Below are 22,424 nucleotides of genomic sequence, written 5' to 3' on the forward strand. Positions count from 1 at the left end.
AGGGCTCACTACACCATTATCTCTATTTTGTATATGTTAGTAATTTTACATAATAAAAAAAAGTAGAGCATACATACCATTATTTTTAAATAGGACTCAGCTTGTAATAATTTAATTTTGGATGGCAAATTAAAAATAAATGGAAAATCACTGAAAATAATGGGACTGAGGTTTTCCGCAGGTATCTAAAAAATAGAAAGAGATAATAATAGTTTTAATAATTAAAAGGGGGAAAAACTTTTTCCCTTTACCTCATCACTGTAAATTGTTTTGCTCTATACTTTTTGGAATCTGTTTTTAAGAATTCAAATTATCTAGAAAAAATTTCTAAGAAAATGTATTTCTAAAAAAATGATCATCTAATTTAGCAATTTAGCATTGCAGTGAAGAAATTTTCAAATCTTGAGTTATCAAAGAGATACCTACATAGCTATTAATATGTCCTCCTATAAAAGAATGAACATTTTCAGAAGGAAAAATATTACTCTTACTAGGTTGTTATCCCTAAGGAACAGTCTTCTTCTGTCTTCATGAAAGTTCAGCAAATAGGAGAGTTCGTTTATGTTGAAAGTATCTTCTGGTAGTCGACACCTAGCTTTATTTACCTTAAAGAAAACATGACTTGTTAGTTTTATTTTCTATCAATAAGTGATTATATATATATTACATATATATTATATATATATATTATATATATTACATATATATTACATATATATTATATATATATTATATATATTACATATATATTACATATATATTATATATATATTATATATATTACATATATATTACATATATATTATATATATATTATATATATTACATATATATTACATATATATTATATATATTACATATATATAATATATATCATATATATTACATATATATAATATATATCATATACATAAATATAATATGGCTATTATATGATTAGAGCTCTATAAACCCAATGCATTTGTCAATGATGAAACAGAGTTCTATAAAACTTCCATTTTTTGATATATAATTTACCTAATTTTCATAAATACTGTAAAAGATAACATGTTGGCAGTGGAGATTAGTAAAACAATTCTTAGGGTACAGGTTTACTAGAAACAATTTCTAGATCTTGAGAATAAATCACCATAAAGGGGTGCCTGGGTGGCTCGGTTGGTTGAACATCCAACTTTGGCTCAGGCCATGATCTCACAGTTCATGAGTTTGAGCCTCATATTGGGCTCTCTGCTGTCAGCCCAGGGCCCACTTCATAACCTCTGTCTCCCTTTCTCTCTGCCCCTTACCCACTCATTCTCTCTCTCTCTCTCAAAAATAAACATTTAGAGGTGCCTGCGTGGCTCAGTTGGCTAAGTGTCCGACTTCGGCTCAGGTCATGATCTCGCGGTCCATGAGTGCAAGCCCCGCATTGGGCTCTGTGCTGACAGCTCAGAGCCTGGAGCCTGTTTCAGATTCTGTGTCTCCCTCTCTCTCTGACCCTCCCCCATTCATGCTCTGTCTCTCTCTGTCTCAAAAATAAATAAACGTTAAAAAAATTTTTGTTTAAATAAAAAAATAATAATAAATAAACATTTAAAAAAGGCACCATAAAAATCCAAGGAACTTTTGATAAATTCAGCCCTTTCTCCATTGATTAATATTAATTTTTCACATACTACTTGTCAGGTGTGAGACAAAACATAGCTAAAAAGTGTCCTTGCTGACACATAGCTTACAGTCTAGTACGGTAGTCAGCAAACTCTTTCTTAAATCCAAACAGTAAATATTTGAACTTGGGACCATACAATATCTGGTGCTATTCAACTCTTCCATTTTGTAGCACAAAACCACCTTAGACAATATGAAAACAAGTGTGGGTATGTTCCAATAAAACTTTATTTACAAAAATATGAGGCTACCCATGGGTATAGATTACCAACCCATAGTCTAGTAGATAAAAACAAGTAGTCAGGCAAGGAGGATACAATTTCTGATTGGAGAAGGACTTAAGGGGTTTAAGAAGGCTTTCCAGAGGAAGCAATTCTGGAAAATCAATGCTCTAAATAAGCCTCTATCATATCAAATTAATCCAAAAGATAGAAGACAGGAAATAAAGAATCTAAGAATATAAATTAAGGAAGTAAATAACACGTACAGGGGAGAGGATCAACAAGTAAAAAGATTGGTTCTTTAAAAAACTTTCTGGTAAGACTTTGTAAAAGGAAAAAAAACACACAACCATTATCAAGAATGAAAAATGGGATAAGCCTACAGATTTTGATGTGTACTTTTTCTTAAAGAAGTACATTACAAAACATCTTCAGTCTCATAAAGTTTCTCCCTTATCAAAATTCCCAATTATATTGCAACTACGTGGATGGAACTGGAGGGTATTATGCTAAGTGAAATTAGTCAGAGAAAGACAAAAATCATATGACTTCACTTATATGAAGACTTTAAGAGACAAAACAGATGAACATAAGGGAAGGGAAACAAAAATAATATAAAAACAGGGAGGGGGACAAAACAGAATAGATTCATAAATGTGGAGAACAAACTGAGGGTTACTGGAGGGGTTGTGGGAGGGGGGATAGGCTAAATGGGTAAGGGGTATTAAGGAATCTACCCTGAAATCATTGTTTCACTATATGCTAACTAATTTGGATGTAAATTTTAAAAAATTAAAAATAAAATTAAAAAAAATTCCCAATTATTTTCTGCCAAACATTTTCCTTATATGCATTACTTTAAAAATATGTGTATGGGTCACCTGGGTGGTTCAGTTGGTTAAGCGTCCAACTTCAGCTCTGGTCATGATGTCATGGTTTGTGGGTTCAAGCCCCACATTGGGCTTTGTGCTGACAGTGCAGAGCCTGCTTAGAATTCTCTGTCTCCCTCTCTCTCTGCCCCTCCCCAACTCATGCTCACGTTCTCTCTCTCAAAAACATATAAACATTAAAAATTTTTTTTAATAAAAGTAAATTTTAAAAAATAAAATGTAAATTAAAAAATACCTGACTCCTCATGATTCTTATTTGTCTTCTTAAGACTCCAATTAGCAATTCACCATAGCATCAAAAACAATGAAATGCTTACGAATCAATTTAATCAAGGAGGTGAAAGACCTGTACACCAAAAACTGTAAGACTTTGATGAAAGAAATTGAAGAAAACACAAATAAATGGAAATATAGCCTTTCTTTATGGATTAGAAGAATTAATATCGGGGGAACCTGGGTGACTCAGTCAATTAAGTGTCCAACGCTTGGGTTTCAGCTCAAGTCACGATCTCACAGTTTCATGAGTTCAAGCCCCACATCGGGTTCCTCACTGGCAGTATGGAAGCTGCTTGGGATTGTCTGTCTCCCTCTCTCCCTGCCTCTCTCCAACTTGTGCCCTCTCTGTCTCTCTCAAAATAAATAAATTTAAAATAAAGAAGAATTAATATTGTTAAAATGTCTATAGCAGCTAAAGTTATCTATAGATAAGATGTAATCCCTCTCCAAATTCCAAAGGCATTTTTCACAGAGTTAAGAAAAACAGTCTTAAAATTCATATGAAACCACAAAAGATTGAACAGTCAAAGCAGTCCTGAGAAAGAAGAACAAAACTGGAGGCCTCACAACTCCAGATTTACAACTATACTATAAAGCTATAGTAATGGTACTGGCATAAAAATAGACTCATAAACCAATGGAACAGAATCAAGAGACCAGAAATAAAACCTCACAAAAATGGTCAACTAACATTTGACAAAGGAGCCAAGAAAACTCAATGGGGAAAGGATAGTCTTTTCAATAAATATTGGGGCAACTGGATGACCATATTCAGAAGAATGAAATTGGACCCCTATCGTATACCACTCAGAAAAATTTACTTGAAATGGATTAAAGACTTAAACATAGGCCATAAAACTCCTAGAATAAAACCTAAGGGGAAAGCTCCTTGACATTGGTCTTGGCAATGATTTTTTTGGATATGACAACAAAAGCACAAGCAACAAAACCAAAAATAAGTAAGTGGGACTACCAAAAACTAAAACTACAAAGTTTCTACACAGCAAAAGAAACAACAATAAAATAAAAAGGCAACCTATGAAATGGGAGAAAATACTTGCAAATTGTATATTTCATAAGAAATTAATGTCTAAAATATATACAGAACACATGCCACTGATCAAACAAAACAGTCTAATTTTAAAAATGGGCAGAGGAACTGAATAGATGTTTTTCCAAAGAAGACATACAGATGGCCAATGGGTACATGAAAAGATGGTCAACATCCATAATCATCAGGGAAATGCAGCTCAAAGCTACACAGTGAAATATCACCTCATACTTGTTAGAATGGCTGTCATCAAAAAAACAAAAGATAAGTGTTGGCATGGATACAGAGAAAAGGGAACCTTTGTACACTGCAGGTGGGAATGTTAATTGGTGCAGCCACCACGGGAAACAGTATGGAGGTTCCTCAAAAAATTAAAAACAGAACTACCATATGATTTAGCAATCCCACTTCTTGCTATATTAAAAAATATATTCATCTGAATAAATATATTCACTTCAAAGGAAATTAAATCACTATCTCAAAGAGATGTCTGCACCCCCATGTTTAATGCAGCATTATTTACAAAAGCCAAGACAAGAAAACAACTTAAGCATCCTGGATGGATGAATAGATAAAGAAGATGTATATAAACACTGGAATACATTTCAGCCATGAGGGAGAAGGAGATCCTGCCTTTTGAGACAACAGGGATGGGACTTAGGATAAGTCAAATAACTCAGAGAAAGAAAAATATGTATGATACCACTTATCTATGAAGCTGAACTCAGAAACAGAAAGTAGAATGGTGGTTGTCAGGGAGTGGGGGAAATGGGAAGATATTGGTCAAAGGGTTCAAACTTCCAGTTGTAAAATGAATAAGTATAGATGTATCAAAGCAATATACTGCACACTTTGAAGTCACACAATATGTCAATTATGTCTCAATAAAGCTAGGTAAAAAAAAGAAATATACTACTTTAGAAATACCGGTGCATTAGTACTTCTGAAATGAACTAATTTTTGTACCTAATGTTTTCTCCTGTTGAGATTGATATTTTATGGTGAAATTGGTTTTGATTGCCATTTAAATTTATATTTATAAAATCATCTTACTTTAGCCAATTATTTTTAATTGAACAATACTAATTTAATTCTGCTCTTTACTTAAAATGCTCTGGCTCCTCCCTATCCCCCAACAATCATTAGGTTTATTAGTAGGCTAATTTTAAATTACTTCTGGATTATGTTGTGTACTGTACTGAAAATAATAATCATTCTCATTTTTTAGTATTTGTGCATATGATATATGTGATATATATTACATATAACCTGTATATAAAATATGTAACATATATGTAATATATATGACTAGAGTCTAGCCAATTAGCAAAACAAGCAAAATTCTGAATTACTAAGAACTGAATAAAATATTTTGTTTTAGAAATAAAATAAGACTCCAATTGGCTGAGACCTAAAAGTTTTTAATTGAGTAAAATCATATATATATATATATATATATATATATATGTATATGTATGTGTGTATATATATATATATATATATATTCAGATGAACCCTTACCTTATACACTTGTTTCACCATTCCTAGAAGAGCTTTAAGATTGCAGTGATTCTCATTGGTTTCAATTTTAGGCCAGGAACGCAGCTGAGAGACGATGGCATTTTTGAGCATCTGGACCAGTGTATTGAGAGAAGATTCTTGCAAAGATCCCCAGCACTTCTCTGGGGGGTATAAAATCAGCCATGATAAATATGCACCCTCCAAAAAAATCCTCAGTTTCTTCCAGGTTCTTTAACGTATGAAATAGATAACAGTTTCCATTTCTGATGGCAAAACATATAAAATATCTTGTCTCGGGGTACCATCCTGGACATTTATTACTCACAGATGTGAAAAAATGTTTTTCCCTCATCAAATATCATTGGAATTGAAAGTTCAGATGTAGGATTCTGAAGAAATTTGTTGATCATATTAATACTTGACTACTTGATTGATTTCATGATTTTCAAACAAAATTCCATAGAGTATCTATAAAATCTGAAAACTTGCATAAGAATACACACACATGCACACATATAATGTCATCAAGGACATTTTTGATTTGAGGAAAATAAAATATCTTTTCAGACTTTATGAACACCTCGTATATATGGATATATTTTTTAAATTAACTCAATAACAATATTTTAATATTACTTTGTTCCAACCTAGATATTTGTATCTTTAAAACATAATTCTCAGAAAGCAAACCTATCAAATATTAAAATAGCTAATTTAATTAAAATAATATGACCCAGATGTATGAAATGCAGACTTACATAGTAGAGATTCCATAAATGGACACAAATACATAGGATACTTGAGTATATGATAAATGTGGCATTACATATTAGTGGGAATGAAACAGATCATTCAGTGAATGTATGGGAACAACTGAAAACTTTTCCAGAAAAAGATAAAGCTTAATCAAGATGAACTCTGAATGGATCAAAGAGTTACACATAAAAATGAACCAATAAAAATTCTAGTAGAAGTGGGGCACCTGGCTGACTCAGTCAGAGTATGTGACTCTTGAACTCAGGGTCATGAGTTCAAGCCCCACACTGGGCATGGAGCCTACTTTAAAAAAAAAAAAAAATTCTAGTAGGAGTATGGGAAATTTTTTTAAATTTCAGAGGGAGTAGGCTTTTTGAAATACGATCCAAACTCAGCGACCATATAAGAAAATGTTTACATAGTAGGCTTCATTGAAATATTTTCAAATAATTATGCATGTGAAAATTCCACAAAATAAAAAAAATTAATAACCCAGAGAAAAAAGACTTGTAATTCATATTATTGATAAAGAATTAGTTGCCTTAATCATTTAAAAGCTTCTAAATAGGAGCGCCTCGTTGGCCTAATCAGTTAAGCTTGATTTCAGCTCAGGTCATGATGTCACAGTTGTGGGATCAAGCTCCATGCCGGGCTCCATGCTGACAGCACAGAGCCTGCTAAACTTTAAAAAATAAAATAAAATAGGGGTGCCTGGCTGGCTCAGTCAGTTGAACATCTGACTTCAGCCAAGGTCGTGATCTCACAGTTAGTGGATTAAAGTCCCACATTGGACTCGCTGCTGTCAGCACAGAGCCCGCTTCAGATACTGTCCCTCTCTCTCTCTGTCCCTCCCCTGTTCACAACTCTCTTTTTCTCTCTCAAAAATAAACATTAAAAAAATAAAGTAAAAACTAAAAAGCTAAATAAAAAAGAAAAACACTAACAACAACACATGGGAAAATGGGTTAAGAGGGAAGAACTGATAGTTTCCAGACTATAATATACAAATGGAACTGAGATATAGGAAAACCAGCACAATCTCATTCATAATGAGAAAACTAAAATTCAAATTAAGAGACTTTTTTCTTCAGAATGGCAAATATCAAAGTCTAATAATACTGTAGAAAAATGTGTGGGCTGATGCTCTCATATTTGTTGATGAAATGTAAACTGGTATATCCTCTGTCAGGGTTGCCATGTTGCACTGACCTGCAGTTTATTTAGATTACAATGTGAACGGTGGCCACTTAAAGTTCTGTGGAGGGTCTCTCAAAACTTAAAAAAAAAAAAAAAAAAAAAAGTTAACGTTTGTTTTTTTTGAGAGACATAGCATGAGCAGGGGAAGGGCAGAGAGAGAGTGAGACATAGAATCCAAAGTGGGCTCCAGACTCTGAGCTGTCAGCACAGAGCCCAACATGTGGCTCAAACTCGCGAACCACGAGATCATGACCTGAGCTGAAGTCAGACACTTCACTGACTGAGCCGTCCAGGTGCCCCAAAATTTCTCAAGTTTTAAAACATAAACAAAAAGTTTTCAAGTATAGATTTATTTTGACTGGATCCTCTATGGTTATTAAACTCTGAAGTCAAAGCCATGTCCAAGTCTAAGAGTTACACATGCTTTGTATAAGAGTAATGATTATAATAATGTTAGGTTAATCTTTTCAAACATTCACATACCACATACCCAAACATTTGTGTGTTTTTAAATCTTCTATCCAAAATTTGCTCCATCTTTTACTTCAGTGATTGTTGAGAGTACAGATAAAGTGAAAAATTAATCAAACTTACTCAGGACTCGTAAAGATCGGTCACTCATTTTACAAACAGCTTCTGCATATGGAACCACCAGACTCCTCCAGTTCTTAGAATCATGCATCACAGGACATTCTGGGAGCAGAAGGAAAACTGATAATGCTTCTTGGTGTGGAGAATGACATGGAAGAGCTCTGAGCAGATTATCCCTAAAACCTGTAGTTATCTGTGGTTGAAAGGATCAGGGAAAGGGCCCAGAATATATTAGATACAGATTATAGTGAAAAACAAGCTATGGGACTAGGGGTTTCATTCCACTATTTTCCAATGGTGTAATCATTTAGTTTTCCTCAGACCTTCTGTTCAAACTCCAAAACTCCTTGCATACCAAATGCCTCTAATGTATTATGTGAGAGCCATCCTCCCTATTTTATACTGGGATGCATGAAAGAAATAAAGTGAAGTCACATGTGCATGTACATGCTGTGTGAATCATGGACTCAATTAGAGACTGACACATCAAAGATCCATACCCAAATCTATGACTTAAAATCCAACATGGCAGAGATAATGGCATACGTTCACCTCACCAATACTGTTTCATTTTCCTTCTAGGCTCCCAGGAAGATGGCATTTCCCAGCCTCCCCTGCAGTTATATGGGGCCATATGATTGAGTTCTGGCTAATGAGATATGAATGAAATGTGTATATGAAATATGTATATCACTTCTAGGCATGACCCCTGCAACCTCTCATGTAACCTTCTATACTCGCTTTCCTTATCTGCCAACTGAATACAAAACATATACTGGAGGATTTCATGGCTCCAGTGCCTAGAACTCCAGAAAAAAGGAACCCAAATCACTCCTCAGTGAAATTATGCAGAGGTGGGAAAGGTAGCAGAATATACACTCAGAGATATGCCACTCTGGGGGCACCTGGGTGGCTCAGTCAGTTAAGCGTCCGACTCCTGATCTAGGCTTAGGTCATGATTTCATGGTTCATGGGATCGAGCCCCATGTCAGTCTGTGCTAATGGTGCGGAGCCTGCTTGGGTTTCTCTCTCTCTCTCTCTCTCTCTCTCTCTCTCTGCCCATCCTTCACTTGTGCTCTCTCTCTCAAAATGAATAAACTTAAAAAAAATATATGCCACTCTGGCATGAGGATTATTTTGAGCTGAAGGCAGGTGAGAAAAAGCAGGCACAGGACAAGCTCTCTGGCTTCCCTCTATCTACTTGAAAACAATATAAATTCCCCCTGTAAAGGTGTCCTCCTGCCGCTAACTTCTGTACCAGGAGAAGGGCAAGAACCTTATCAGCAGAGATGAACAGGCATTGAGAAAGAGTCTACAGAGGGACAAAACATAAGAGACTCTTAAATACAGGGAACAAATGGAGGGTTGCTAGAGGGGTTTTGGGTGGGGAATGGGCTAAATGGGCAAGGGGCAGTAAGGAGGACACTTGTGGGGATGAGCACTGGGTGCTATATACAGGGGATGAATTACTAAATTCTACTCCTGAAATCATTATTGCACTATATGCTAACTTGGGTGTAAATTTTTAAAAATAAAAGAGAAAAAGAGTCTACACAAATAAACCTTATGATCTAGACCTTATCTAACATGAGCTTCCCCAGATATGCCTTCCTGCATTTTGGCGCCCTTAGAAGCTCAAGGTTTGGCGCCCTTAGAAGCTTATTGTTCTTTTGCTAAGATGCTATATAACCAAGTTCTAACCACGCTTTAGTTACTCATCACTGAGTGTATATGCAGCATGCACACACATATTAATAAACTTCTGTTTATTTCTCTCCCATTAATCTGTCTTTTCTCAGTCTAATTTGCAGGGTCCCAGCCAATGAAACTAAGATGGGTGGAGGGGAAACATTTCCTCTTCCTCCTCTGCATGTGTTTCCTGTCTCCAACCCTCATTGGACTACGATGTGAAAAGAAGTCTTCATTGTGTTAAGCCACTGAGATTTGGAAGTTGTTTGTTAACAACAGCTAGCATCATTTATTCTATTTAATAGATCTTAGATGCTTTTAACAACAGTGTCTATCTCCACATGTCAGAAGGATTAAGATGATATTTGCAACAATAAAAGTACTATATATTATTACATTAATGTTCTTACAATTTATTTTTTCCAGATGTCCAGAAGAACATGATTTATATGGAATGCTAGTAGGCATATATAGGAAAATAATGTCACACAAAGTCAAATAACTTTGAGAAAAATAGGGCCAAAACAGCTAGATTTCTTTTGGTGTATGACATCATAGAATCTTTGATTTACTGATGTACATTATAACTTCATAATAGTATGCAGTGTATCCAAAGTTGTTTCACTTAGAACCTGTTTTCAGGGAGCATTCTGTGAAACTAATGTTCCTTGGAACTCACACTGGGAATAGCACCCCAAGTTATCTCCCATATAACCTAAATAAATTTATTTTTTAAATGCATTCTAGGGGCACCTGGGTGGCTCAGTTGGTTAGGTGTCCGACGTTGGCTCGGGTCATGATCTCACGGCTCATGAGTTCAAACCCCACAATGGATCCTGTGCTGACAGCTCAGAACCTGGAGCCTGCTTCAGATTCTGTCTCCCTCTCTCTCTGTTCCTCCCCTGCTTGTGTTCTGTCTTGTCTCTCTCTCAAAAATAAATAAACATTTAAAAAATAATAAAATATATTTGATAACATCTATTCTTCTTCATCTTGACAATAAAAGTATCTACTATATGGCACAAAAACAGACACATAGACCAATGGAATAGAATAGAAATCCCAGAACTAGACCCACAAACGTATGGCCAACTCATCTTTGACAAAGCAGGAAAGAACATCCAATGGAAAAAAGACAGTCTCTTTAACAAAGGGTGCTGGGAGAACTGGACAGCAACATGCAGAAGGTTGAAACTAGACCACTTTCTCACACCATTCACAAAAATAAACTCAAAATGGATAAAGGACCTGAATGTGAGACAGAAAACCATCAAAACCCTAGAGGAGAAAGCAGGTAAAGACCTCTCTGACCTCAGCTGTAGCAATCTCTTACTCGACACATCCCCAAAGGCAAGGGAATTAAAAGCAAAAGTGAATTACTGGGACCTTATGAAGATAAAAAGCTTCTGCACAGCAAAGGAAACAACCAACAAAACTAAAAGGCAACCAACGGAATGGGAAAAGATATTTGCAAATGACATATCGGACAAAGGGCTAGTATCCAAAATCTATAAAGAGCTCACCAAACTCCACACCCGAAAAACAAATAATCCAGTGAAGAAATGGGCAGAAAACATGAATAGACACTTCTCTAAAGAAGACATCCGGATGGCCAACAGGCACATGAAAAGATGTTCAACGTCACTCCTTATCAGGGAAATACAAATCAAAACCACACTCAGATATCACCTCACGCCAGTCAGAGTGGCCAAAATGAACAAATCAGGAGACTATAGATGCTGGCGAGGATGTGGAGAAACGGGAACCCTCTTGCACTGTTGGTGGGAATGCAAATTGGTGCAGCTGCTCTGGAAAGCAGTGTGGAGGTTCCTCAGAAAATTAAAAATACACCTACCCTATGACCCAGCAATAGCACTGCTAGGAATGTATCCAAGGGATACAGGAGTACTGATGCATAGGGGCACTTGTACCCCAATGTTTATAGCAGCACTCTCAACAATAGCCAAATTATGGAAAGAGCCTAAATGTCCATCAACTGATGAATGGATAAAGAAATTGTGGTTTATATACACAATGGAATACTACGTGGCAATGAGAAAAAATGAAATATGGCCTTTTGTAGCAACGTGGATGGAACTGGAGAGTGTGATGCTAAGTGAAATAAGCCATACAGAGAAAGACTGATACCATATGGTTTCACTCTTATGTGGATCCTGAGAAACTTAACAGAAACCCATGGGGGAGGGGAAGGAAAAAAAGAAAAAAGAGGTTAGAGTGGGAGACAGCCAAAGCATAAGAGACTGTTAAAAACTGAGAACAAACTGAGGGTTGATGGGGGGTGGGAGGGAGGGGAGGGTGGGTGATGGGTATTGAGGAGGGCACCTTTTGGGATGAGCACTGGGTGTTGTATGGAAACCAATTTGACAATAAATTTCATATATTAAAAAAAAAAAAGTATCTACTATATATTAAAGAACACTACTTTCCCTTCCAAATGTGGGGACCCAAAATGGTATATATACAAGATGACTTGAAACCAAAGGCATGTGGATACAGCTGATGTAGAAGGAAGACTTCAGATCTTCCCTTATCTGACTAAAGTCAGGGCCTTCCAAGAAACTTGGAGGGCAGGTTTCACTGCCAGGTAAAGACCAGCCACTTGCACTTGGATGAGAAATCACACAAACATTATCACAAGCTGTCATATCTTCCATTTGTCCCTCTTAAAGCCCATTTGTCTCCCTGAAAAGTCCAGTTTTCTCAAAGAAACCTCTTCTCCCCCAATCCCTTTTCCCTATTCCCTATTAATTGGTATATAAGCCCTCATCCCTAGCTGTTCAGGGAGCCTCTTCATCTAAATGCTCCCCGCAAACACGGGGAATATTTACTCAGTCTATTAATCCTGTTTGTTACTCAGTCTATTACTCTTTTTTTTGTTTAAATTTTTAATGTTTATCTTTAAGAGAGAGACAGACCACAAGTGGGGGAGGGGCAGAGAGAGAGGGAGACACAGAATCTGAAGCAGGCTCCAGGCTCTGAGCTGTCAGCACAGAGGCCGACATGGGGCCCAAACCCACAAGCCGTTGAGATCATGACTTGAGCTGAAGTCAGACGTTCAACCTACTGAGCCACCCAGGCACCCCATCAGTCTATTACTCTTGTTACTCAGTCATGAACTCACATGAACCTGAGTTTGTAGAGGGAAAATTTTCCAACACAACCCAGAATCATAAAATATCTAACTAGAATAGAGCTTAAAAAGGAACTCCATAAATAAGGAACCCCTCAAAAAGGTAAAGAAAATGTAACCCAAATAGGATAAGGGATGAATTGGTAGCAGATTCATCTTAACTGGATTTGACATTCATCTCAAAAGAAAGAACAGGATTTCTATTCTCCTAGTCCAGGTAAAAATTATCTTACTTCCCAAACTAGTGCTATATTCATATGTCTGCTAATGGTTATTTACCTCTCAAGCATTGGTTTTTCATGTTGAAAACAAAAGTACTGTATTTACAGGACATTTAAACATTCAGTAAGAAAGTAAATGCCAGCTTGGAATATAGTGTCTGGAATATAGTAACCTTATTGTGAACACTAGCCGTCTCCCTTATCACAGAGTCTCTCTGACTCAGCTCCGAACAAAATTCAACTGCATTCATATTGGTTCCTATAAAGAAATTCTATTGCTCTATTTCTCAAGTAAATATTGGCTATTACCATGGAAGAAATCCATTCTGTTTTTGTCAACTTCTCGAAGGTATCTCTTGCCATTTGTAAGTCCACATCAATGGAAATCGTTTCTACAGATTCTCTTTGGATACAAGAAATGTAAACAAAACAAAACACATAAACAGATAGAAAAGAATATTTCTAAACTTCATACATATTTATTGCTTTATTTTATTAAATAGCATATATAAACATTTTTCTTACAATTTGTCTCCTTTCAAAATTATGAATTTTTTTGGCACACAAAAATGATTATAAAATTTATATTCTCCTAAAAGAGAGTAGGTTACTATTATTGCTAGAGTAGCTACAAGTTTGGGTTGCAATAATGGCAAAATTTCATAGGCTACATCTGAGAACCAAAAACGTTTACCCCCACACTCAGCCTGTACACTAAAATCTGAAACTACCCCCGCCCCCAACACACACAACACACCTTACCATCATCTACATTTACATTACTTTAGGATTCCACTGTTTCATTAGCATGACTTCACTATTTCAAAAGACACTAGCCCAGGCAAATGGCTTGATTGTTCATTATAGGAACTTCCTGAAAAGACCCATTAACTCTTCAGTGGAAAGCATTAACAGATAGTTTATGCTCTAAGATTGTCTGAATCTCTTGCCTAAAGTTGTTGCCTTGCTGTTTCCACCCACCCTGGATCACTGTATCTTCTCCCAATCCTAATCAAGCCTCCAGCTTTCCCCTCCCATGTTGAAAGACCTGGCCTAAACCAAACTGCCAATTCTTGATAAATTCCAACCTAGCCTTCCCTCTCAGAAACACTATCAAATCTTTGTTTAGGTGTGGTGTTTTCCTGGGTTCTGTTGGTGATATTTGAAGAGACTTGAATTCTGTCAAATAATTTTTTGTAATGTTCTATCAAGAAATACTTTATGCTTGCTGAATAACTGGTCAAGAGTAATGCCAGGGCTAAAATATTTATGCAAATATTCAAACAAAGTATTTTAAATCTCCCCTTAAAATATTTTGTCCTTTGCAGTCTTTGGCATCTTAAGACCAAACCTCGAGGTTCATCATTCCTGGGAGGATACTTTTCCACTTTAGTAAGATAATATTCTAAGTGTAGAAAATATTCTATATGCAGTAAGGATTAGCCTGAGGCTAGAGCAGGGGAGAAAGAGAAAACACTGTTTGGCAGAGTCCCTGTCCTCACTTCTTGCCTGGAAGGATGGCAAGAAGAAGAACGCAAATGGGAGAGGGAGAAGGCAGAGGGAAGCAGTGTCTGATTTGTCTTCTTCCACCTTTGACTGGGATATGTGGGGATGAACAGAGATGCTTTTTTTTGGACTCTAGAAAGATAGTGTGTTGCGGCTGCAAGTGGGAAGCCACGGCATTCAGTTTCCCTGGGTTTCTCTGGTTCTCACAAGAAGTTGTTGGACTCAACAGTTCCTTGTGTCCCCTTGAGGAGTGACTGAGAGTGCAGCGGGATTAAGAATCAGTGGGACAGGAATGAAATCTTGCCATGCGCAAGTGTGTATAGAGCTAGAGTATGTTATGCTAAGCGAAATAAGAGGTCAGAGAAAAACAAATATATGATTTCACTCATACTTGGAATTTAAAAAATAAAACAGATGAACATATGGGAAGGAAAAAAAAAAAGAGAGACAGAAACAAACCATAAGACACTCTTAACGTTAGAGGACAAACAGGGTTGATGGAGGGAGGTGGGTGGGGATTGGGCTAAACAGGTGATGGGTATTAAGGAGGGCATTTATTATGAACACTGGGTGTTACATGCAAGTGATGAGTCACTAAAACAAAACAAAACAAAACAAAACAAAACAAAACAAAAAAAAACACAAACAAACCAATGGGACAACTGGGGGGTTGCACAGAGGCAAGGAATACATGCAACATGAGTTAAATGAGTGCCACCTACTGGCCAGGTGGGGGTACAAGATGTGTAGAACTTTTCAGAATCAGTCAGGCAGCTTGGGGCCTACTCATCAGGGAGAGATGAGACCTGACCTAGTGGGGGAGGGTTGGACTGAGTTATATCCACTACGGACACACCAGTAGGGCACTGGCCTCCAGAGAAGGCAGAGGGCAGCCTAAGAGCCTTCATGCTCTTATCCTCCTTCTCTCTTAAACACTGTTAAATTAATTAAACAAGGAGGCCATTACACTGGGGGTAGCTCTATCACCATGATGGCCTACGTATGCAAACCAAAATCTAAGCCTGTAAATACTTGTTATAAAATCGAAACCAAAGTACAACTAGTCACAAACAGCCAACTACATTTTAAGCTATAGCCAATCAGGGGGCCCGGGTGGCTCAGTTGGTTAAGCAACCAGCTCTTAATTTTGGCTCAGGTCATGATCTCATGGTTTGTGATTTCGAGCTCCCCATCAGGCTCTACGTTCCTGGTACGGAGCCTGCTTGGGATTCTCAGTCTCCCTGTCTCTCTGCCTCTCCTGCACATTCTCTCTCTCTTTCTCAAAAATTAATAAATAAAACTTAAAAAAAAATGTTTTAAGCTATAGCCAATCAATTAATTTCCTTTCTTTGCTTCTGCATCTTCTCTACATAAGTCTTTCCACTAGCTCCTGTTGATGGAGTGCTCTAATCACTTCCAATTTGGTGCTTCCCAGTTTGAATCAGTATTTGCTTAAATAAACTCTTAAAAATTTTAATATGCCTCAGTTCATCTCTTAACAGTTCCCAGGCACAGTGTTGGAAAGCATAAAGCGAAGGGAAGAAATATAAGACCAAATATAGAGCATTTCACAAAGGAACTGTTTATACTATTGGATCAGACCAAGTGTCAAACCAAATAGAGAAATTAGATTTTCCTCTGTAGTAGTGAATCTAGTTAAAGATAAATAGAATCTATTTTCCCTACTGATGCCACCACAAAAAGAACTGCCAAGTGCTGCCTTGGCCTCTAAGTACTGAAGCAATGTTAGAATGATCACTCACAGATACAAAGATCTTGAAAAAAAAGCACATCATTCCTTCCAATCAGGTAACAGAGGAGGGCAGGGCAGAGGAAGTGAACAATGTGAATTAGGAATCACAACTTATAGTGGTCTTGCAGAAAATTACCTTACAAAATGGAAGAATTTTATACCAGCCTATGGTGTTTTCTATGTTGGACTTTTTGTTCAAAGATAACATAATTTACAAATTAAAATGACTGACTTGAAACATTTCATGCTAAAGATTCCCCAGTGTTTCAAATGAAGGTAAATCTCATTTAAAAATTACCTTTTCTTTAAAAAACTTGCAGTCAGACAAGCAGGAGATGAAAATATCATCCTAACTTCGCTGTAAAAGTCATAACACAAGTGTTAAGTCATAGCGTATTATAAAGCAGGTCTCCTTTTATCTTATGCCCAATTATTTAACCGAAGACATGGAATCATTATTAATAAAAACAACTCCTCGGGGTGCCTGGGTGGCTCAGTCGGTTAAGTGTCTGAGTTTGGCTCAGGTTATGATCTCTCAGTTCGAGAGTTCGAGTGCTATGTCAGGCTCTGTGCTTACAGCTCAGAGCCCAGAGCCTGTTTCAGATTCTTTGTCTCTCCCTCTCTCTCTCTCTCTCTCTGCCCCTCCTCTGCTTCTGCTCTCTCTCTCAAAAATAAATACATTTTTTAAAAATAAATAAATAAATAAATAAATAAATAAATAAATAAATAGACAACTGCTCCCTTACAAGTCTTCCAAATTCTGGATATAATTTGTGCTGATAAATCTCACCAACACCCTTCATAGTTGATTCTACCAAGTCACATATATTTAAATAAAATCCTCCCTTCTGAAAACAGAAATTTATGGAGTCCCAGAGTATAAACTATGAAGATATAAAAAAGAGTCCACTTTAGTGAAGGCTTTGCAAGACACAAAGTGTTTTTGATTCATCCTGCATCTCTCACCTATCAAGGTGCCTGAGAAACCATATGTCCTCAAGATAGTTCTGTTAAATAAATGATGAATGAATCAATGACTTCTTCAAACTATGAGGTGGTGGAAGAGAATCATGGTTAAAATGCAAATGCCTTCACAGCAAAGCCAAACCCTCTCTGTCTTATATTTAGCATAAAATGACCATGGCTTCAAAACCAATTACAAGTGACTTATAATTTATCAAACAGAGCTACCTTGTAGCCATTTCATGTTCACTGCTTCCTCTTGTCACTGCCATCCATTTCTCTGTCAGGGACTGGTTAATTTGGCTTATTTCTGGCAGGATTTTCCTGGAAACATTTGTGGAACTAGTATCCTTCAAGGAAGAAAGAAAAATGATTAGGAAAACACAGAGCATGTGCACATGCTGAGTAATACATACCACAGTAAAGCCTGTGACACAGGTGGTAGGGAGGCCCGCCCTCTCAGACAGTGGGGTGTGGTGACAGGAGTTAGGTCTTCAGACTGGCCTGGTTGTTCCGGTGCCTAGCCGTGGCCACTTTGCTTGGCCTGCGCCTTAGTTTTGTAATTTAAAAATGGGATAACACAAAATAATTGAAAACAGGGACTCAACCAGGTACTTGTACACCAATGTTCACTGCAGCAATATTCACAATAACCAAAAAAATAGAAACAACCAGTGTCCATCAATAGCATCAACAGATGAACATCGTGTATTCATGCAGGAGAATATGCAGCCATAAAAAGGAAGGAGATTCTGACACATGCTGAAACATGGACAAACTTTGAAAACATTATACTAAGTGAAATAAGCCAGATACAAAAGGACAAATATTGTATGATTCCACTTATAGGAAATCGGCAACTTCGGAGAAAGTAGATTAGAGATTACCCAGGGCTGAGGGGTCACAGAACAGAGACTTATTATTGTTTAATGGTTACAGAGTTTCTGTTTGGGGTGATAAAAAAAGTTTTGGAGATCATAGTACTGATGTTTGTACAATATTGTGAATGCAATTAATATCACTGAATTGTATACTTAAAAATCATTAAAATAGAAAAGTATATATATATATATATATATATATATATATATATATTACCACAATAAAATGGATGAGATAATATCATCTCTCTCTCTCTCTCTTTGCTCTTGTTAAGATTAAATATTAGGTATACAAAACCTGTGGATTATAATTGTATTCAATAAATACTAGTTTCTTTCTCCCCTTCAGTCAACCATAGATTTTTCCATTTAGATCAGTGGTTTTCAAACTTTAGCATGCAATAGAATTACCTGGTGATCTTGCTAAAGCATAGATTGTGGAGCCCATCCCCACAGTTTCTGATTCAGGAGTGGAACTCAAGAATTTGTATCTAGCAAACTCCCAGGTGCTGCTGCTGCTCGTGGTGGTATAGGGACCACACTTTGAGAACTATGGTTCAGTTCAATACCTGAAACCAAATGGCTCAACCAGAGCCGTCAGAAATTACTTGTCTGGAAAGAAAAATCTGTCTTTTTAATGTAGTCTTCCAAAGACATTAGTGCTCTGCTCCATGTTATACCTCTGCCTCCACTGAACTTGTAATGAGTCAGGAAATTAATTAACTAATTAATTAATTATTTTTTAGGTAAGCTCTATGCCCAACATGGGGCTTGATCTCAAGACCCCGAGACCAAGAGTCACATGCTCTACTGACTGAGCCAACCAGGGACCCCATGAGTCAGGTAACTCTTCATTTTTGTTTAATGCTTAAATAAAGACCTCTTGAACAAGATGTATAACAATGACTTCTAAAGTTCCCTTCAGCCTCCTGATCTGAGTCCTAGGTGTCCCCTCTAGTTCAATCATGAGAAAGCTTTTTTTCTGCCCACATCACTGGCAACTTAGGACAATGAAGTGCTCCCTCCCTATTGGCACTTACACATACTCTCTTTCAGAATCCCAGCTCCTCTGAAGTGCACGACATCTTCTACTGTAATCATCTCCCAGTGTCCTTGTCACTCCCTTTCAACACTGAGAACAATAGTACCTTGCTGTCTCCCTCGGCACTGAGGTGCCTGTTGTTGTTCTTGGCAACTGAAGAACTAATAAACATGATTTATGTCCCACCTGGATGTTTTCATTTTTTCTTTTTTCATATGAGAGAGAGAGAGAGAGAGAGAGAGAGAGACTCCCAAGCAGGCTCCATGCTCAGTGAGGAGCCTAACACAGGGCTCCATCCCACAATCCTGGGATCACAACCTGAGCTGAAATCAAGAGTTGGACGCTCAACTGACTGATACACCCAGACACCCCTGATCTCCCAATTCTTGATCTCATCTCCACACTTTCCTCTGCTCAACTTCAACCACCCATACCCTGGATTAGGGTTTCATATGGATGCTTTTGACATTTTTGGTCAGATAATTCTTTGTTGTGAAGGTCTTGTGCATTGAAGGATGTTTAGCAGCAGCCCTGGCCTCTACCCACAAGGTGCTGGTGGCAGCCACCCCAGCATCCTTTCTACAACCTAAAATGTCTCCAAACATTGCCAGATGTTTCCAGGGGCAAAATCATTCCTAGTTGAAAACCACTGCCCTAGGTACAGGTGATACCCTATGCTTTGTAATCATCAATAATTGTTTCACCTTCTAAAATTTCTATTAGAAACATTCTCTTCTGGTTACCATGCACCATTTTTCTGATTCTCTTACTTTAGAGTGAAACTCTCAATCCAACATTCTTTGATGCTGGAATGAGTTAAGACATTGGGGACCGCTGGAACAGAATACATGTATTTTGTATGCAAGAGGACATAAATTTTTTTTGGTGGGGGGGAGGACAGAATGTTATGGACTGAATGTGTTCCCCCCAAATTCATATATTGAAATTTTAACCCTCAGTGTGACAGCATTAACAGGTGGAGGCTTGGGGCACCTGGGTGGCTCAGTCAAGCATCTGACTCTTGATTTCAGCTCAGGTCATTATCTCACAGTTCCTGGGAGGAAGCCACACGTTGGGCTCTGTGCTGATAGTGCAGAGCCTGCTCAGGATCCTCTCTCTCCGGCTCTCTCTACCCCTCCCTTGCTCCCTCTCTCTCTCTCTCTCAAAAAAAAAAAAAAAAAAAAAAAAAAAAGAGGTGGGGCCTTTGGGAGGTGCATGGGTCATGAGGATGGAGCTCTCATGAATGGGACTAGCACCCTTATAAGAGACTCCAGAGAGCTCTCTTGCCCCTTCTGCTATGTGAGGACACAGCAAGAAGATAGCCTTCCACAAACAAGGAAGCAGGTCCTCACCAGACACCAAGTATGCTAGCCCCTTGATCCTGGACTTCCCAGACTCCAGAACTATGAGAAGTAAGTTTCTGCTGTTCATAAGGCACCTCGTCTATGGTGTTTTGTTAGCAGACAGAGCAGACTTACTTCCACTTGCTTTAGAGTGGAACCCACTCGAACATTCTTTGAGGCCATTAGGATCTCCAATCCACTGACCCTATTGTTTGGTCATTATTCATCCTCCGCCTCATCCTCACCCAGCTTAGAGCCCATGGTCAGCACTATAATAAGTCCCTTGCAAATACTTCCTACTCTGTCACTTTCCTATTGTACTTACCTAGTAAAACTCCATCTGTGGTTAAAATCAAGTCTGGATTACTCCAAAATTGAATCCAAACAAAACCGAATCCAATCCATTCACTGGAGAAAATTGCACAACCGTGCTGACTGATTTCGCTTGAAGTCTACTACCACAAATGTCAAATGGGCACCCAACACTGTTTAGTAATTTCCCACAACATTTGCTTTCTCACTCTCTGAGACAACTACTGCACACCTTCCTTTTATTCCCAAACCTCTAACACTCCTCTTCCACTCACTCCCAGATGAGGACCGTGCCTTGTGTGTCACTGAAGAAATTAAAGCCATCAGGCACCTTTCCATCATCACCTCTCCCCCTCCCCCCCGCCCCACCTCCACTGTTCCTTATTAGAATAAAATAAATATTTCTACATTCTATAATACCCCTAATTCTATAAATACCCCTACATTCTATGTGGACAGAATCCTGCCTCTTCTCTCCTACTGAGGGACATTGCTTCTGCAATTATCCATTCTTTCTCATGCACCATCATTTTCTCCATTTGAATGGGATCATTCTCCAAAATAATCTCTGTGCTCATCTTACTTGACCTCTCAGCAGTATGTGACAGGATTAGCCACTTCTTCTTTCTGGAAATACCTTCTCTTGCCTTGATAACACACCCTCTCCTGGTTTTCCCCCATCTTAGAAACTGGCCCTTTTCACTTTGTCTTCTGGCACCTCCTCATTGTCAGACCTCTAAATGGAGAATTCCCTCACGGCTGGATTCTGTCCCCTTTCTCTTCTCATTTTTACTCTCTTAATAAGGTAAGCTTTCCTCCAGGCCTCAGCTTCAAGTACTGTCTATACTTGGACAACTACCATGTCTATATTCCAGTGCTGACATGCTCCCTGAGCTCCAGATTTGGACATCCAACTAAGGCTCCAGATCTCGTCTTCAAGGACATTTCACACTGACCACATCTCACCTACCTGCCTCCATCCCATATAACTCTTCACCCTTTCCTATGTGCTCTGCCCTTCGGGCCCTCTCTCTGTCCTCACATGCTAAACAAATACTTGCCACAGGGTCTCTCTATGTGTGGTTCCCACTAGCTGGAACACTCTTTCTTTGGATCTAAGCATGCCTAAGGTATCCAATTAATGTCCCAGCCACTGAGAGGTCTTCCCTAACTGATATTTCTTTCTTTTTTTTTTTAAGTTTATTTATTTTATTTATTTTTTTTAATTTTATTTATTTTTTCAACGTTTATTTATTTTTGGGACAGAGAGAGACAGAGCATGAACGGGGGAGGGCAGAGAGAGAGGGAGACGCAGGCTCCAGGCTCTGAGCCATCAGCCCAGAGCCCGACGCGGGGCTCGAACTCACGGACCGCGAGATCGTGACCTGGCTGAAGTCGGACGCTTAACCGACT

The 22,424-nt window shown here is 37.9% G+C and overlaps 1 protein-coding gene and 1 long non-coding RNA gene across 4 annotated transcripts in view; one reads left to right on the top strand and one right to left on the bottom strand.

Moving 5' to 3' along the window:
- LOC109276108 (uncharacterized) overlaps positions 1–10,234 on the top strand; it is a 30,077-nt gene extending 19,843 nt beyond the window's left edge. Inside the window, exon 2 of the long non-coding RNA XR_002084505.2 lies at positions 9,950–10,234. This is a non-coding gene — a long non-coding RNA (uncharacterized LOC109276108). The remainder of the gene's footprint in view (positions 1–9,949) is intronic.
- Positions 1–22,424, bottom strand: part of HERC6 (HECT and RLD domain containing E3 ubiquitin protein ligase family member 6) — a 62,370-nt gene that overhangs the window by 15,385 nt on the left and 24,561 nt on the right. For all 3 annotated transcript variants that reach the window (XM_019464646.2, XM_019464637.2, XM_019464654.2), the window contains exons 9-15: positions 17,662–17,783; positions 16,769–16,828; positions 13,521–13,614; positions 8,154–8,343; positions 5,607–5,767; positions 492–605; positions 78–185 (exon numbers count right to left, since the gene is read on the bottom strand). In XM_019464646.2, the coding sequence (XP_019320191.2) occupies positions 78–185; positions 492–605; positions 5,607–5,767; positions 8,154–8,343; positions 13,521–13,614; positions 16,769–16,828; positions 17,662–17,783 (849 nt within the window). The remainder of the gene's footprint in view (positions 1–77; positions 186–491; positions 606–5,606; positions 5,768–8,153; positions 8,344–13,520; positions 13,615–16,768; positions 16,829–17,661; positions 17,784–22,424) is intronic.

Source organism: Panthera pardus, unplaced genomic scaffold (genome assembly GCF_024362965.1).
Source record: "Panthera pardus isolate Hobbes unplaced genomic scaffold, ASM2436296v1 HiC_scaffold_13, whole genome shotgun sequence".
In the NCBI taxonomy this organism is placed as follows: domain Eukaryota; kingdom Metazoa; phylum Chordata; class Mammalia; order Carnivora; family Felidae; genus Panthera; species Panthera pardus.